We start from the raw sequence: 16,390 nt of genomic DNA on the forward strand, positions 1-16,390 counted from the left end.
TATTCTTTATGACACTCTTATGACTCCATATAATCCTTTGGTTTATCACAAACAGTCAACATCAGCACACATCTGGAGATACATGGTTTTCATTGGACAGGAAGGGAAAAGCTGAACTAGATTGCTGACTTTAATGTGTAAGAAGAAGGTAAAGCAGTGAGAAAAGTTGGAATGGTTTAAATTAGTAAGGTTCTCTGAAAGCCTAGTATAGTATGTTGAAAAAAATGTCATGGTATAGTATGTCGAAGATTTGAAAAGAATAAAAAATGTCAAAAAAAGTCAGTATAGTATGTAGAAAAAGTCATAGTATGTCAAAAAAAAGTCATAGTATAGTATGTCGAAAATGTTGAAATAAAAGTCATAGTATAGTATGTCGAATAAAGTCATAAAAAGTCATAGAATAGAACAGAATGCCTTTTATTGTCATTATACACATGTACAACCAGATTGAAGCAACTCCTTTTCCAGTGTCAACATGTACGTAAGAGAAATATAAAAACATGGAATAAAATAAGTAGTGCAAAAGAAAAAAAAAGGGGGTAAGGTGCACAGTTCTGAGACGCTATATACATACTGCATATAAAAATAGAAAGATAAATATTGTTTTTATACAGTGTAATACGCAGTGTGAAATATTGATATTGCACAATAATGAAATTGCACAGACTTATCAGTGTTATCAAAAGCATTAAATATTAAATATTGCACAGTAGGAGGGTAGAAGAAAGCCGGGGGGGACTCTGTGAAGTCAGAGCATGTGTGAGTTCTAAGTGGTTCTGGATTTTGGGAAGAAACTGTTGTTGAATCTGGTAGTCCTTGTTCTGATGCAGCTGTAGCCCCTCCCTGAGGGAGACAGGTCCAACAGATCAGAGCCAGGGGGGGGCGGCTGTCCTTGGTGATGTTTTCTGCTCTACTCTCTCCACAACCTCTCCACAACCTCTCCACAACCTCTCCTAAACCTCTCCAAGTGACCACATTTTGCTAAATGCTTGTACTCCCTTCTATACTATTATAAAAAACATACTAAAGACTTAAAATGACTTCCAAAACCTTTTAACATTCATTCAAACACTGTTGATCATATTTGTTCTCATAAATCACATGGATGTGGCTGCTGGCTCTGGGAGGCGGGACTTAGCTCTGTTGCGCATTCATTAGGACTGGCTCCCATTGGATGTTCCTATAATGCTATGTACCGTTGGAGAGGGAACGTAATTGGCTACAGCTGCCATGATTGACGTGTTGATAGCCAATGAGAGCTGTTTCTAAGATGGCTGCTCAGAGACATGACGCAGCGTATTGGCGCTCCACAGTGGGAGCGCTTGCTGGACGTTGGGGTGTCCCGGGGTGAAAACTAAACAGAAAAAGGCGGGGATAGTTTCTTTGTGTAGGCAGCAACGTGAGGAAAACAAACGTACCCGGGAACACGGTGCAGGGCGAGGAGACGGAACGAGGTCGGCACATGAAGTTAGCAGACAGTTAGCATGGACTCTACAGGACAATATTCCTAACCTGGAGGAATTCTTTCCATCTGTGGACACTTCCGGACTAGAGGAATATTAATAAGACAGGAAAGGACGGGGACTGAAGGTTTAGGACAGCCTCCAGGTAGGGAAGCGCCATCACCTTCTCCTTTTTATTTTGTTCCTTTGTTGTTGATCCACGCGCCATGTGTTAAAAATAATAATTCTCTGTGTGTTGATCAGCAGATAGTATATGAGTATAGTGATGTTCTAGTGTGGAGTGTCTCCTGTCTCATGGTGTGTCTCTGGTTGTTGTCTTCACAGCTCATCTGTGGGACGAGACCCTTCTGACTTCAGGACGTCCGTCTGGAATTAGTTCCCCCTGAAGAACAAGAATGAGTTCTCCACAAAAGGTGAGATCACTTTGACTCCAAGTGTTTGGATTAGTTTAGTCATTGGATGCTCCATGGATCTCCTCTTTACTTTAGATATCAACCTTAGTATTTCAACAGTTCAATCAAATGATAGCAAGAAAAAGAAGAATAGTTTCCCCAAAATAAACTGGAAGGACACAACAATGCAGCATTACTATTGATTGATTGACATTATTATTACATATTGGATCATTTTTAGGGATGCACCGAAATTCTTGGCCGAAACCGAAAACCAAAAAAGAGGAAACCAAGACCGAAAACCGAAACACCAAAAGAAATTAAGCCAATTATTAGTACCATTGCATTTATGGCTATGGCTGTGTACTAACTTTACTAAAATCAAGGCATTGCAATTGTATAAATTAATATTAAAGTTGAATTAAAAACATATCCAGCAGAAATATGGCTACAATCTGATAGTCACATACAGTATATAGTAGCCTAAGAACCGAATAGCTTACCTATTGTTGTTGTTATTATTATTATTATTTATTATTATTATTATATATACTTTCAAGTCCAGTCGCGATGAAGTGCAGAGGATCCGAATAGATCTCACTGAAACGTGTGCTGACAGACTCTAAGAGCTCTAAGTACTTTTCATTGTTTTCACTCCGTGGTCCGTCTCAACCTCGTTGCCTAGGAGACGCTTTGCAGGTGGAACGGGTACTGACACACGTGCTGGTCGCAGTTTCTGTTTGCGTCATCACAACATTTCGGCCGTAAAAGTCATTTTTACTTTAATTTATTAAATTTTCGGTGGCCGAATATTCGGTGCATCCCTAGTATTTAGTTTCAGTAAGTGTACATTTTTTTTTAGCACATGCCGTACACACACAGCTTAGGTACAAAGTATTTTTATCTTTACTTTAGAAATGTATTTTTCCCATATTTATTGTAATGCCATATTCATACAATAGTCTTAAATGGTAATAGATAAATCAGTGTAGTAGTTTTGACCAATAAAAAAACACTCTACTCTACCTTTTAAAATAGTCAGGGGAAATACATATAACAATGTTGAGTTGAAAAAAATCTAAACTTAACTGACAAAGAAAAAAAAATCAAATTTACTTCAAAGTGTAATTTAGGTTATAAAACTAGTACTAAACTTTTTTGTTATATCAAACACACCTTTCTAATTTATTTTCACACTAACTTACCGACAGCATTGTGCAGTCGATGTCCAAAGCACTTGAGGTTTGGCCAATTATTGTCCTTCCTAGCTCTGGTTACATTGGAGCCACTGTCGGTCGTCATACAGGTAAGGCGCTCCTCTGAAAGGCCCCAGGAGTTCAGAGCATCCTTTAACTCCAGTGTAATAGTTTGGCCCGTATGGCCCTGGGGGAAATATGACGTTTGGAGCATGTCCCGGCTCTCGCTGACATAATGAACGGTAAGACACACGTAAGGCTGCATGGTTCGGCTCGACCATAGGTCAGTAGTAACCTGACTCCGCCAGATGGATCGCTTCGCATTTGCTCGGCATATCCATCTGGGAACTTTCCGTTGGAGAACTTTTGGGAAGGGGCGGAATACTGGTTATTTGATTGGATGAACCATCTGTTTATCACCTATGTTGATGATAGACGGGCCAAATCAACCAATCAGATCCACGAAGCGTACGGAAATACAACCACAAGCCCGCCCCTGCTGCTGCAGGCAAAGCATAGCTCGTTAGCTCAGCAATCAAGCAACATGTCGGTAAAGGAGATTTGCCGTTTGTGTAACGAGAATTTAGGAATAAAAGGAACCATTTCAGGTTCCTGGTCCATATTCCAAAAGAAGGATCCAAGAGAAAAAAAGCATTAGCGAGCGGCTAACAGAATTAGGGCTACCGCTGTCTGAAAATCCTGGTTAGCTGATTGGATAAACCATCTGTCTATCACCACCTAACCCACCTCAAAACCAACGCTGATTGGCCCGGTCGTTTGGCTAACGGCTCCAAATGTTCTCTATCTCAAGATGCCAGACTGATCTGCGAGTGGAAAACTGGAGCTCGCCAGATCAGGATGGTCTCACGAGGCTAGGTCAGTAGTGGCAGCGTAAAAGTAAATTCCCTTCAACTCGCTTATTATCTTTTGCCGAGTGTTATACAGCTGAGGAAGAGCAACGTCAGAGAAATACTTACGGCTACGTACTGTATATGGAGCATCCAAAACTTTCAGCATGTTGTTAAACCCTCTCTTCTCATCAGAGTAAACTGGCAGCATATCCGTAGCTACGTAGAGGGTAATTGCCTCTGTTATGGCTTTCCACCTTGCCTCTCTCTTCTCATACGGTTCACTGTTTGAAAAGCTTTGTTGAAGAGTTGTTTGTTTTGCTAAAGAGGTGCTAGCGCTAACGACACTAGAGTGGTTTTCTTTTCAAAGAAGGCAACACTTCTCCCACTCAGCCGCATGTCTTCACTTAAAATGCTGAAACCGATTTGTGGTACGGCTACCAGCAACAACCACAGCCTTAAGACTTAGTTTGCATCGAGGTGTTTTCTGTTCCTCATCAGATGCTGTAAATCCAAACCAACTCCACACGACTGAAGTCGAAGAGCATTTCTTTGGAAGGTGTTGCTCTCTTTTGCCGGCTGTTTCTGCCATGTTGTTTGTGTATGCATTGGTATGCATGCGCTGCCCTCGGGGGAGGGGAGGGGCAGAGGGCTGCGCCGCAGGGAGCGTGCTACGGAAACCCTGAAGGAAGATTTGGCGAATGCAAAATGTATGTACGCTATACTGAAGAGGGGGAGAAAAAAAATCTAAAAAATCGATTGTTTTGAAAATATGAATCGATTTGACCTACCAACTCAATTTTTAAATCAAATCGATTTTTTGCCAGCCCTACTGTAAACTGTGTGAAAGGTTGAAAGTGCAGGCTAGTAAATGCTCGGTTTTTGGTCCACTTCCAGTCGCATCCCGTTCCGACCTGAACCGGGACCCCCGTTTTCAAGCGCACCAGAGTTCTGGGGTTTGATCTGCACCGAGTTCAGATGAGCTTTCACACCGTCCCAAACCAACCGGACTATTTCTAGCGGAGGTATTTGGACGACAGTAAAGTTGTTCGTGTAAGTTAGCACATCTAAACAACGTAGTCTGAGTGAGACAGGAAGAGAGCTGTCTCCGAGATGATGTCATCTTTGGCCTTCTGTAGAAGTGGTGAACTTACAGCTCGCAGCACTTTAATCAGATATAGTGGGTAGCTTTGGTTTGATATCTAGTGTCGGCAGAATCCCTTTTTATTGAGTTTCCTGTTAGAGAAATGCTCTGAGAGAATTTAAGCTGGGCTTTTATTGTGAAGGGTAGACACCAAAAAGCCAGCGTTATGGTAGTGTTTGTTTTTACCTTTTAGATTTATTCCATCTTGCAACATCATGGTTTCCTAATCTAGCGACGCACACGTTCACATAAAAGAGGCGGTATTTGCACAGCACGACCAATCATAAATATCTACCAGAGCTGCATATTTTACATTAGAAAACCGACTTTAATTCTATAAAAATGAAGAACACAGACACGGTTTTAGGCAAAACGCAGGAAGGAAAGCTGGCAAAAAATAGCCGACGCTGTAGATGTATACAATATATCGACTCAATATCGTTATGGCAATATCACGTTGCGCGATATTATACCGAAAGTCTCGTGATAATTACGGGATATTTTGTTTACATTGCATCCCGCCCGACATGTAGACTCTTTGTTTCTCTCACTAGGACTCTAGAGTCACTACTCACTCCGAAGAAAATCGGCGTCACTCTCTCACTTCTTCCTCGCTCTACCACACACACAGACATGCGGCTCGATGCACACACTAGCGCGGAGCCTCCGCAGAACCATAAAACGAAGCAAAAGAAACGAAAGGAACTAAAGAGAGCGAAGAGTGGAGCAAAAAGAACACACAAGTAAGAAAATGAGTGTTGCTCTGGGAGACGACGAAATAACAGAGATTAAATAAAAGTGACCCTACAGTTACATTAGCTACAAAAGAGAGCGACATGCACTCTTTTGTGGGCGCTCCTTGGCGTGCCTAGCCTAACCCTGGTTGCTTGGCAACAGTAAACAGAAATTCTCCAGTGCTACCTTAAACCACGTCTTAAAAGTTACTTCAGAGGTATTGTTAAGTCACAAGAACGATGTTTTTGGATTTAAAAGTATTTATTTCTCGATAAAAGTAACACAATATATGAGATTAAATGACAAACATATTAGATATATTACATAAATACGATGTCCTGAAGCGTTTTCCACCATCTTGCTTGAGCCACTAACATACGTCACGCTACCCTCACGCTGCCTTTACTCGTTGCCAAATGGCCACTCCCATTGAAAATGAAGGGTAGCTGTCTCTTGTACATGGATGTATTAAGCTCTTGTAGCTAATGTGACTGCAGTGTAATGCCTCCTCCTCCTCGGTACTTATCAATGCACTCAGCCATCTGCAGGCATTAAACATGTAGGAAGTGATATTTCAATCCGCTCGGTCTGCACAGTCCACTCTTGTCCACCACAAACACAGCTCTACTCTACACAAACAAGCTAAAACAAGAGCTGTCGGTTTGTAGTCTAACTGTTTATCTTAGTTTGCCACAAACTGTTAAAATTTGGACAAATTCTTGTAAACTTAACTGCTGGCTGAGCAATAGTGATGTGCGATACCACTTAATTCCTATTCGATCCGATACCAAGTAATACCCAGGCTGGTATTGCCGATACCAATAGGCTACCAATACCAATACTTTTTACATATTTTATTTGTAGTGTGATGTGACAACTAGTTTAAAGGAAAGTAAAAAAGTAGGCTGTAGGCTTAACAATTCCAAATTATAGCTGCATAATGACAAGACAATAAACTACTCTCATATTGTTTAATTATAAAGAAAACCTCAGAACAAACTGCTTTCTGTTAGCTTGTTGTAAGAATGCTGGGATTCCAGGGAACTCTTGAACATTAAAAGACTAAAGCCTTAACAACGTGAATAACTTTCCCAGTCAGTGATAACGCGACTATCACGCTAGTTCCTTGTACTTGATAACTTCTGCCGCTGCTGCCAAATGACTCACTGATTGAAGTCTGTCTCGCCCTAGCACCTTGCGTCTTCTCGCCCTGGACCTCCTCCTCAGACTGACGCTATATTATATCATCGTATTCACTCTTATGACTCACATGTTTAGCGACGTTTGTAGTGTTACCACTGTAAGTGTAGTAGTGTTTCCCTGTGCAGACTGCAGTCTTCTTCGTAGTGCGAAGTTAAAGAAGGGCTGCTGCAGTGGCCGGCTCCGTCACAGAGCCGCAGTGCACACACAACTGATCGGTGGAAGGAGAAGTAGTTCCTTCCCCTAACCGGATATAATTAGACTTTTCTGGTGACAACAAGTTACTTATGATAACATAAAAACTCACTCCAAATTACTGAGTTCAAATATCGATCTTTTTATATGAGAATTGATACTAGAGCAGGAGACGTCGGGATCGTAAATATCGATACTTAAGTATCGATCCGCACATCACTACTGAACAAGCCATCCTCTCCACTGGAGCAGTAAATCTATGGATGTATTAAGTTATTAAATATTAAATATTGAACAAGAATTGGCGTTTTAGGTATAAATACATTTTAATTTCTTTAATTGGAAGTCCGCCCCCAAAGTGTTTATGTTAAAGTTAATGTTACTTAGAAAATGTATATTTTAGCCCATACGAGAGAGGGAGAGACGGAGTGAGAGAGAGGTATGTAGATTACGCATGATATTCTAGCATTGTAGATGAGTGGTTGTAATTGATCTTCATGGTCAATTACCTGATTCACTACAGAGTAGCTTATGATTGCTGGCAGTAGAAAATAACAGCAATGGTTTGTCGTGGGATGTTACTGAAATATTGTTTTGTTCATCAGGAAAAGAGAACCCTCACAATACTCAATTTTTTGCTGTTTGCATCTCGTTGTACATTAAAAGCCAATAGGGCATGATTGCAAAAGGGGTGCTATCTGTATATAGGTAGGTAGATGTGAACAGCTTATGACTTGGCCTGAAAAAAAAGTTCAGTCAAGATTTTTTCTCACTTTAATCCCTGATTTGCCTGAAAAATTTAGAATATTTAAGAATTTATAAACATTATGAACCTTAAATAATAACATGTATTATTGTATGAAGAGTTAAAATTGAGAGTGAGAGCAAGTGTAGGGTTTAAAGAAGGTTGTTCACTAACTCTCTCTCTGTTTGTCTGTTGCTATAGAAACGGAGAGGACAGAGACCCAAACATCACCACTGTCAATACTGTGACAAATCTTTCACAACATCTGGATATTTAAACATTCATCAGAGAGTTCACACTGGACAGAATCTACACAGCTGTGATCAATGTGGGGCAGCTTTCACACTACAGAGTACCCTAAAAAGCCATCAACGCCTTCACACTGGACACAATCTACACAGCTGTGATCAATGTGGGGCAGCTTTCACACTACAGAGTAACCTAAAAAGACATCAACGTATTCACACTGGAGAGAAGCCGTACACGTGTGATCAATGTGGTGCAGCTTTCACACATCAGAGTGACCTAATAAAACATCAACGCTTTCACACTGGACAGAATCTTCACAGCTGTGATCAATGTGGGGCAGCTTTCACACACCAGAGTAACCTAAAAATACATCAACACATTCACACTGGAGAGAGGCCGTACAGCTGTGATCAATGTGGCGCAGCTTTCATACAACAGGGGAACCTAAAAATACATCAACGCGTTCACACTGGAGAGAAGCCGTACAGCTGTGATCAATGTGGGGCAGCTTTCACACACCAGAGTACCCTAAAAACACATCAACACATTCACACTGGAGAGAAGCCGTACAGCTGTGATTTATGTGGTAAAACCTTTTCTCGGAGTGATAGCCTAAAAAGCCACCAGCGCATTCACACTGGAGAGAAGCCGTTCAAGTGTGAGCAATGTGGGGAAACTTTTTCTTGGAGTAGTCACCTTAAATATCACCACCAGCGCATTCACACTGCCTCGTTGTGAACATGTTTCCGAGCCAAGCTGTTTCCTCCTGCCTCCTCCTCATGCCCTGATAGCTGTGTTGTTATATTCTGATCTTCTCTCCACAAAGAAGGCTGACCACATAAAAAAAAATCCCATCACTGTTTACTAAGGTGATGTCAAATTGCTGAAATATTTAGTCCATTGTCCCTTAAGACGAACTAAGAACATTCATAACTTAGAAGCTTTAATGAGAACATGTCTGCTGCTACTTAAAAAATGACTTGAACATGTGTTTAAACTGCGTCTGTGCCAGCACCATCTTTGGACGAACAACTGATCTCAAAGAGTCATAGAAAATGAATTTTGTACTCCTTTTGGATGTTCATGTAAAATAAATTCTGAACTAAGCAACATGGAATTACATTTCACAGATTAAAAAGATGTTTTAAAATATTTAACTATTACAAAAGTGTTGAATTTAATATCACAAAAGGTATCCTTCTTTTAAAGGGATATTTCACAGCTGGAAAGATGAATATGTATTAAATTGGGTCATTTATGTTGTAGAAATGTGAAAAATTAAAAAAATTGGTGCCTTCTAGACCGAGAAAAGCCAGAAAATATGTTTTTTGCTTATGTGGATGAAAGACAACAACTTGTTTTGGGTAAAGACAGTCCCACCCCCTACGGGAGGGTTGAAAACATGCAGAACTAGCTGGCTGTAGTCCACAGACTACGGGCAAAATGCCTCCGATGATGCTAAATGACAATTTTTGTATCATCAGAGGCTTTTTTACAGACCCACAATACAGAGATCTCTGGTCTCAGGGGGGACATGAGGGAGGGAAGCTCAGTCATTCAAAAATACTACCGGGTTTCTGCTAATATAAAGCTTAATGCTAAATCGGTGAAGTATCCCTTTTAGTTTAGGAAAAAGATCGTGTTTGGGTTAAAAGAACACACTTTCTTCTTTGGATTAGGTAGACTCGTGGCTGCAGTAGCGTATTGCTGCCCTCTACTGTTTGTTACTGACATTGTCTTAAATACTTTCTTTTTTATTATAAAGTCCACAACTGCCTATACTATAACACTAGGGCTGTCAGTTTAAAGCGTTATTAACGGCGTTAACACAAACTCATTTTAACGCCGTCGATTTTTTTATCGCGAAATTAACGTTCTTTCGGATCTAGCTAGACCGGAAGCAAAATTACGAATCCCACTATGGCCCATTGGCTATGGCCACGCCAAGACCCGCCCTACAAAGCAGCTCGATTGGTTGGGGTTAGACATTTCACCTTGAGTGGTTAAGGTTAGGATAGCCGATTGGTCAGGGGATAGGACCTGAACAAATGGGGTTACGTTACCTTAGACGCCTGGCCAATAGTAGTGATTGAAGGGCGGGTATTTCACAGACCGGAAACAAAACAGCGGCCACACACACTTGTTTGGGCTTTGCGAGCCGCGTAGCTAGTTGGCTTGTCACGGCGATTAGCTTCGGAGCGAGTAGTGACTCTAGTCCCAAAGAGTCTCCCCTGTTCTTTCTGACCACGGTGGGAAACCTGGAGCAGGAAAAGTTAACTCTCTCCTTTAGTTTATGGAGAAGGACAACCAGGAAATGAGTCGGGGAAAACTGTCTATGGGGAAATGCAATGCTACCAAACTATGCCCACGGCAGTCGCTATGACGACCAGCCATGCTGCCTCAGGCAGTTGTGGATAGACACATTAGGAGCACAAAGTTTGTTATGAAATGGTATATATATATATATATATATATATATATATATATATATATATATGTTGATCCATTCAGATGGTTGTTGGGTCTCTAAAAGGGACTGAGTTTCTACAACCAGTCATGTGGAAAAGGCTTTGTTGATTGGTACTGAAATCTTCCTGTTTGAACATTTATGTTTTTATATTTCTGACTGAATGTACTGCAGAGCTCTATTTTGGATGACATCATTACCTGCTCCGGTGCTGACCAATCACAGTGCAGCATTTGTACCGCGCACACTGATTTAAAAAATAAAACATTTGAGTGAATTTTTGACTCGTGGTGTTTCAAGAACTTTATTAAATGAACAGTTTGTAAGAATAATAAATGTGTCCAGAAGCCCCGCCCTCCTCGGCTGTCTGTCACTCCGTCAGCTGATTGGCTCTCTCGGCTGCGGGAGCTTCACCTGTTCAGGTGTTTGGCTTTTTTTCGACAAACTATACTTTCGACTATGACTTTAAAAAAAACCATCAACATACTATACTATGATTTTTTCCAACATATAATGAGTTTTTTTGTAAAAATGTCAACATTCTATAGTATGACATTTTATTTCAAAATATTATATCATATACTATGACTTTTAAAAAAAAAAAAAGTCGACATACTATACAATTACTTTTTTTTAAATTTTTGACAAACTATACTCTGACTATTTAGGAGAGGACTGTGATTGGCCGGCTGTCAGAGGCCCAGGATGTGGTTGATGTGACCCTGAAGACAAATGAAAACATGTGTTTAATAAACTATGAAACACATGTTCTTACCATGAATACTTGAAATGATAAAGTCATAAAATATGAACCACCTTGGTGTTTAAACTATTGTTTGGAGACGAGGCGGCCTACAGAGAGGAGGTCCTGAACTTGGCAGCCTGGTGTTCAGAGAACAACCTGGCTCTGAACACCAAGAAACCAAAGGAGATCATTGTGGACTTGAGGAGGACCAGCAGAGACCTAGCCCCCCTGTACATCAACGGCGAGTGTGTGGAGAGGGTCCACACCTTCTGGTTTCTCGGAGTCCTTATCTCCGCTGACATCTCCTGGACAGACAACATCCCAGCGCTCATCAAGAAGGCTCAACAGGGGCTCCACTTCCTGAGGGTCCTCAGGAAGCCCCAGCTGGACTCCAACCTGCTGCTGACCTTCTAGTGCTGGTCCATGGAGAGCCTGCTGACGTACTGGATCACAGTCTGGTAGGGCAGCTGCACCGGGGCAGACAGGGAGGGGCTCCACACAGTAGTTAAGATCAGTGGCTGCCCTCCCCCCTCCCTGAGGGACATCTCCACCTGCCGCTGCCTCAGTAGAGCAGAAAACATCTAAACAACTAGTTCAGCTTTAGTAATTCAGCTTTTCAGCATTCACAAGCATTTTCTGCAGAATTTCAAATGTGAGACATACATTTATAATAAACTGATCTTGAGATATATTATTTCCGTAAGTGATTTTTCCCTCCCTGTCCAATGAAAACCATGTATCTCCAGATGTGTGCTGATGTTGAATGTTTGTGATAAACTGAAGGAATATATGGAGTCATAAGAGTGTCATAAAGAATAACACTCCTGTAAAAAAGTAAGAAACTTAATGTGAAAGTTCAATTCTATTCAGTTTATTTATGAAGAGGACAGAGCAAATTAATAAAACAAATGTTTATACATGGGTTAAAAATGCCGGAATTAGCCAAAAGCTCACAAACTTCCCCCAAATACAACCAGCTGGTCTGGAAATTGTTCAGTAACACACACAGCTGAGGTATTACTAATTACTGAAATAACAAATACTTTACCTGACACAAGCTAGCATTAACTTATCAGGACAGTCACTTAACTTATTGTTAACGTAAAAGAAGGATTAATGTTACCTTTTGTGATATTAAATTCAACGCTTTTGTAATAGTTAAATATTGTAAAACATCTTTTTCATCTGTGAAATGTTATTCTATGTTGCTTTGTTTAGCATTTCTTTCACATGAACATCCAAAAGCAGTACAAAAATCTTTTTCTATGAGTCTTTAAGATCAGTTGCTTGTACCAAGATGGCGGCAGCACAGACACAGTTTAAACACATTAACTGTTCAAGTCATTTTTTAAGCAGCAGCGGCAGAGATGTTCTGATAAAGCTTCTCAGTTATGAAGATTTGCTTCTTCTCTTCGTCTTAAAGGACAATAAACTAAATATTTCAGCAATTTGACATCACCTTAGTAAACAGTGATGGGATTTTTTTTAATTAAGAACTAATACTCCTTCGCAGCATTAGTTAAATAGTGTTAGCAGTTGAACCCTTAACTCAACATATTGTATTACAGGAAAAAAAGCTAATTTGAGTGAAATTAATCCCTTCAAAAGGGAGGGAGTGTAATATGTAGTCGTAGCCAGGATAACATCCATGGTGTTCAGAAGATCAAGTTACTGCTGGTCAGCCTTCAATGTGGAGAGAAGATCAGAATATAACAACACAGCTATCAGGGCATGAGGAGGAGGCAGGAGGAAACAGCTTGGCTCGGAAACATGTTCACTACGAGGGAGTGTGAATGAGCTGGTGTCTTTTAAGGCTATTACTGTGAGAAAAAGTTTTCCCACATTGATCACACCAGTACGGCTTCTCTCCAGTGTGAACACGTCGGTGGCATTTCAGGCTACTACTCTGAGAAAAGGTTTTACCACATAAATCACAGCTGTACGGCTTCTCTCCAGTGTGAATGCGCTGGTGAAATTTAAGGCTACCACTTCTAGAAAAAGTTTCCCCACATTGATCACACCAGTACGGCTTCTCTCCAGTGTGAACACGTCTGTGGCTTTCTAGGTTACAACTCTGAGAAAAGGTTTTACCACATATATCACAGCTGTAAGGCTTCTCTCCAGTGTGAATGCGTTGATGTTTTTTTAGGTGACCACTCTCAGAAAAAGTTTCCCCACATTGATCACACCAGTACGGCTTCTCTCCAGTGTGAACACGTCAGTGTTTTTCAAGGTTACCACGCTGAGAAAAAGTTTTCCCACATTGATCACAGCTGTACGGCTTCTCTCCAGTGTGAATGCGTTGATGTGTTTTTAAGGTACCCTGTAGTGTGAAAGCTGCCCCACATTGATCACAGCTGTGTAGATTCTGTCCAGTGTGAACTCTTGAATGAATCTTTAAATATTTCAATGATGTGAAGTATTTCTCACAGTGTTGACAGTGGTGACGTTTGGGTCCCTCTCCTCCTCTCCATTTCTATAGCAACAGACAAACAAAGAGAGAGAGAGTTAGTGAAGTAAGGGTTAACGCCCGATGCTGCGTGTCGGAGGGTTCACACCTCGCCGGCACTGAAGCAGCACACAGTGTTAAAGATAACAGATTCACATTTCCTTTTTGTTTTAATGTAGCACATTCATTTAGAACAGGAAACAGACAGTTTCACCAGAAACCAGAAGGTGTCCTACATCACTTTTTTATGGACACCCTGCAGCCAATCAGAATCGAGTATTCACCCAGACCATGGTATATCCTTTAAACCCTGGACTTGCTCTCATTCACAATTTTACTCGCTTCAGTTTTACTTTGTTAGAAATTCCATGGTAACTTTAAAATTTATAATAATTTTTTTATTTTTTCCACTGGTCAATTTTCTGCTCAAGAGCATGCAGCATGGAGGCACTCAGAATGCCAACGCATGCCTCAACTTGGTTATATGGACCCGATGTCCAAAAACAGTCTTTGTGGAGAAAAGCAGGGTTGAGGCTGCAGATCTTAAAAGCCAAGAGCACAGCTAAAAAAGTGAAAAGACACCAGCAGGAGATGGAGGAGGGCCCTACATATGGTACTGGCATGGATATGTAGACTGTAAACTAACTTGGGGGAACTAGGCTGTGTAATGGTTGTGTTGGGCCAGTTTGAAGTTTGTGATGTAATGGTCTTCAGTTGAAGGCCATGTTGATGTGTTGTTATGGATGTTATGATCAGTGATGGATGAAGCAATAATGACTTTTGGATGTTAAACAGTTTGATACATGGATGTTACTTGAACCTAAAGTATATTTAGTCGGTAATTCATGGCTCTCAATAGAAATTAGTGGAATTTTGCCATAAAAATCTTTAAAGGTCCCATGGCATGAACATTTTGCTTTATGAGGTTTTTTAACATTAATATGAGTTCCCCCAGCCTGCCTATGGCCCCCCAGTGGCTAGAAATGGTGATAGGTGTAAACCGAGCCCTGGGTATCCTGCTCTGCCTTTGAGAAAATGAAAGCTCAGATGGACCAATCAGGAATCTTCTCCTTATGAGGTCATAAGGAGCAAGGTTACCTCCCCTTTCTCTGCTTTGCCCGCCCAGAGAATTTGGCCCCCCCATGAGAGAGAGAGAGAGACATCATGGCTTTCAAACAAGCAAGGTGGCAGTTGGTCAAGGCCACACCCCCACCCTCCACCTTGTCCCCCCTCTCTCCTCCTGTTGGGGCAAGTTTTAGAGTTCCTTTGTGCCTCTTAACAGACACAAAATAAAATGAATATGTCTGTGCCACATGAACAGGGCCCCTAAGCGTAAGCTTATCTGTCCTCTCTGCATATTGACAGAGAGCAGAGGACACACACACACACACACACACACACACACAGAGAGAGGTCTGGACGGAGTAAACTACGTCGGCCCTGCAGTTTTGTTGAAGTCACAGCGATGCTGATAAAGGGGTTTCAAGTGGTCACAATGTATATTACAGACATTTTATGAACAAAAAAACAATAACTCAATCAGCTCCTACAACTTCCTTTCTCCACATTTGATCTCTAACAACAGAATGAAGGGATGACCCACGGAGCCTGGTTACTTTAGAGTGGTTGTTGTGTCCTGAACACTGACCTGAACATGGCTGCTATCAGAGTCCCAGTCTGCTGCTGGTCTTCTGGGGACCTCGGTGCTCCGCTGCTCCTGGTTCTGGTTGTCCTCCTCCATTCCTCTCTGGTCCTGAGATCCAGCAGATCTCCACTGGGGCTGCTGGACTCACTCTGGATTCTGTTCAGGACAAATCAAAGCATGAACTCAGAGTAGTTTGGAGAAAACAGCATTATATTAAACTGGGAATAAATCTAAAAGGTAAAATCAAACACTACCATAACGCTGGCTTTTTGGTGTCTACCCTTCACAATAAAAGCCCAGCTTAAATTCACTCAGAGCATTTCACTAACAGGAAACTCAATTTACTAGCCTGCACTTTCAACCTTTCACACAGTTTACAGACTTAAATATCTGGTTTAAGGGATGAGAACTTTCAGATCTTTCAGATGTAATGCGTGTGCAGGTTAGTTCCCCCAACAAATGTCAATGTCTGAAACTCGTTTCTCAGCAGGCAAATTATTCAGATCATAGCTTTAAAATGCATTTGTCTATTCTAGAGAGTCAGCTTACAGTAAGATTACCTCTCATTGGCTAACAGCTAGCCAATGAGAGCCTGGCTATCAGTATCAGCTGACAGGAGGTTGCAGTTCATTTTCACATTCATGAAATAACACAAACACATATGGACCTAACATATTATTTAAAAATGCAAGTAAAAACGCTTGTGTGTGTCAGGGCACCTTTAAGCCAAAGAATGGACCAAACCAGTATACTGAATTTCACCACTAGGTGTCCCACTTGTCTCAGCCGAGTGGGACTGGTGATAAATGTCCATAATGAGAGTGTGAGGACTCCAGTCCACATGGTGGCGGTAATGTGCCTCTAAGCCAGGACTTTTTTAACCTGCAGTGAGCCTCCTACTGGAACCTCTTTGGTTT

General features: G+C 41.2%; 1 protein-coding gene across 2 annotated transcripts in view; it reads left to right on the plus strand.

Moving 5' to 3' along the window:
* The window catches only part of LOC114574093 (zinc finger protein 239-like), a 51,710-nt gene extending 42,733 nt beyond the window's left edge, over nucleotides 1–8,977 (plus strand). Inside the window, exons 1-3 of one of the 2 annotated variants that reach the window (XM_028606409.1) lie at nucleotides 1,373–1,608; nucleotides 1,788–1,876; nucleotides 8,120–8,977. In XM_028606409.1, the coding sequence (XP_028462210.1) occupies nucleotides 1,859–1,876; nucleotides 8,120–8,905 (804 nt within the window). In that variant the 5' untranslated portion in view covers nucleotides 1,373–1,608; nucleotides 1,788–1,858 and the 3' untranslated portion in view covers nucleotides 8,906–8,977. Of the gene's footprint in view, nucleotides 1–1,372; nucleotides 1,609–1,787; nucleotides 1,877–8,119 lie in introns of those variants that run through there. The other variant, XM_028606410.1, reaches the window with a different exon arrangement.
* The last annotated feature ends 7,413 nt before the right edge of the window (nucleotides 8,978–16,390 follow it).

This window comes from Perca flavescens, chromosome 19, assembly GCF_004354835.1.
Source record: "Perca flavescens isolate YP-PL-M2 chromosome 19, PFLA_1.0, whole genome shotgun sequence".
Lineage (NCBI taxonomy): Eukaryota > Metazoa > Chordata > Actinopteri > Perciformes > Percidae > Perca > Perca flavescens.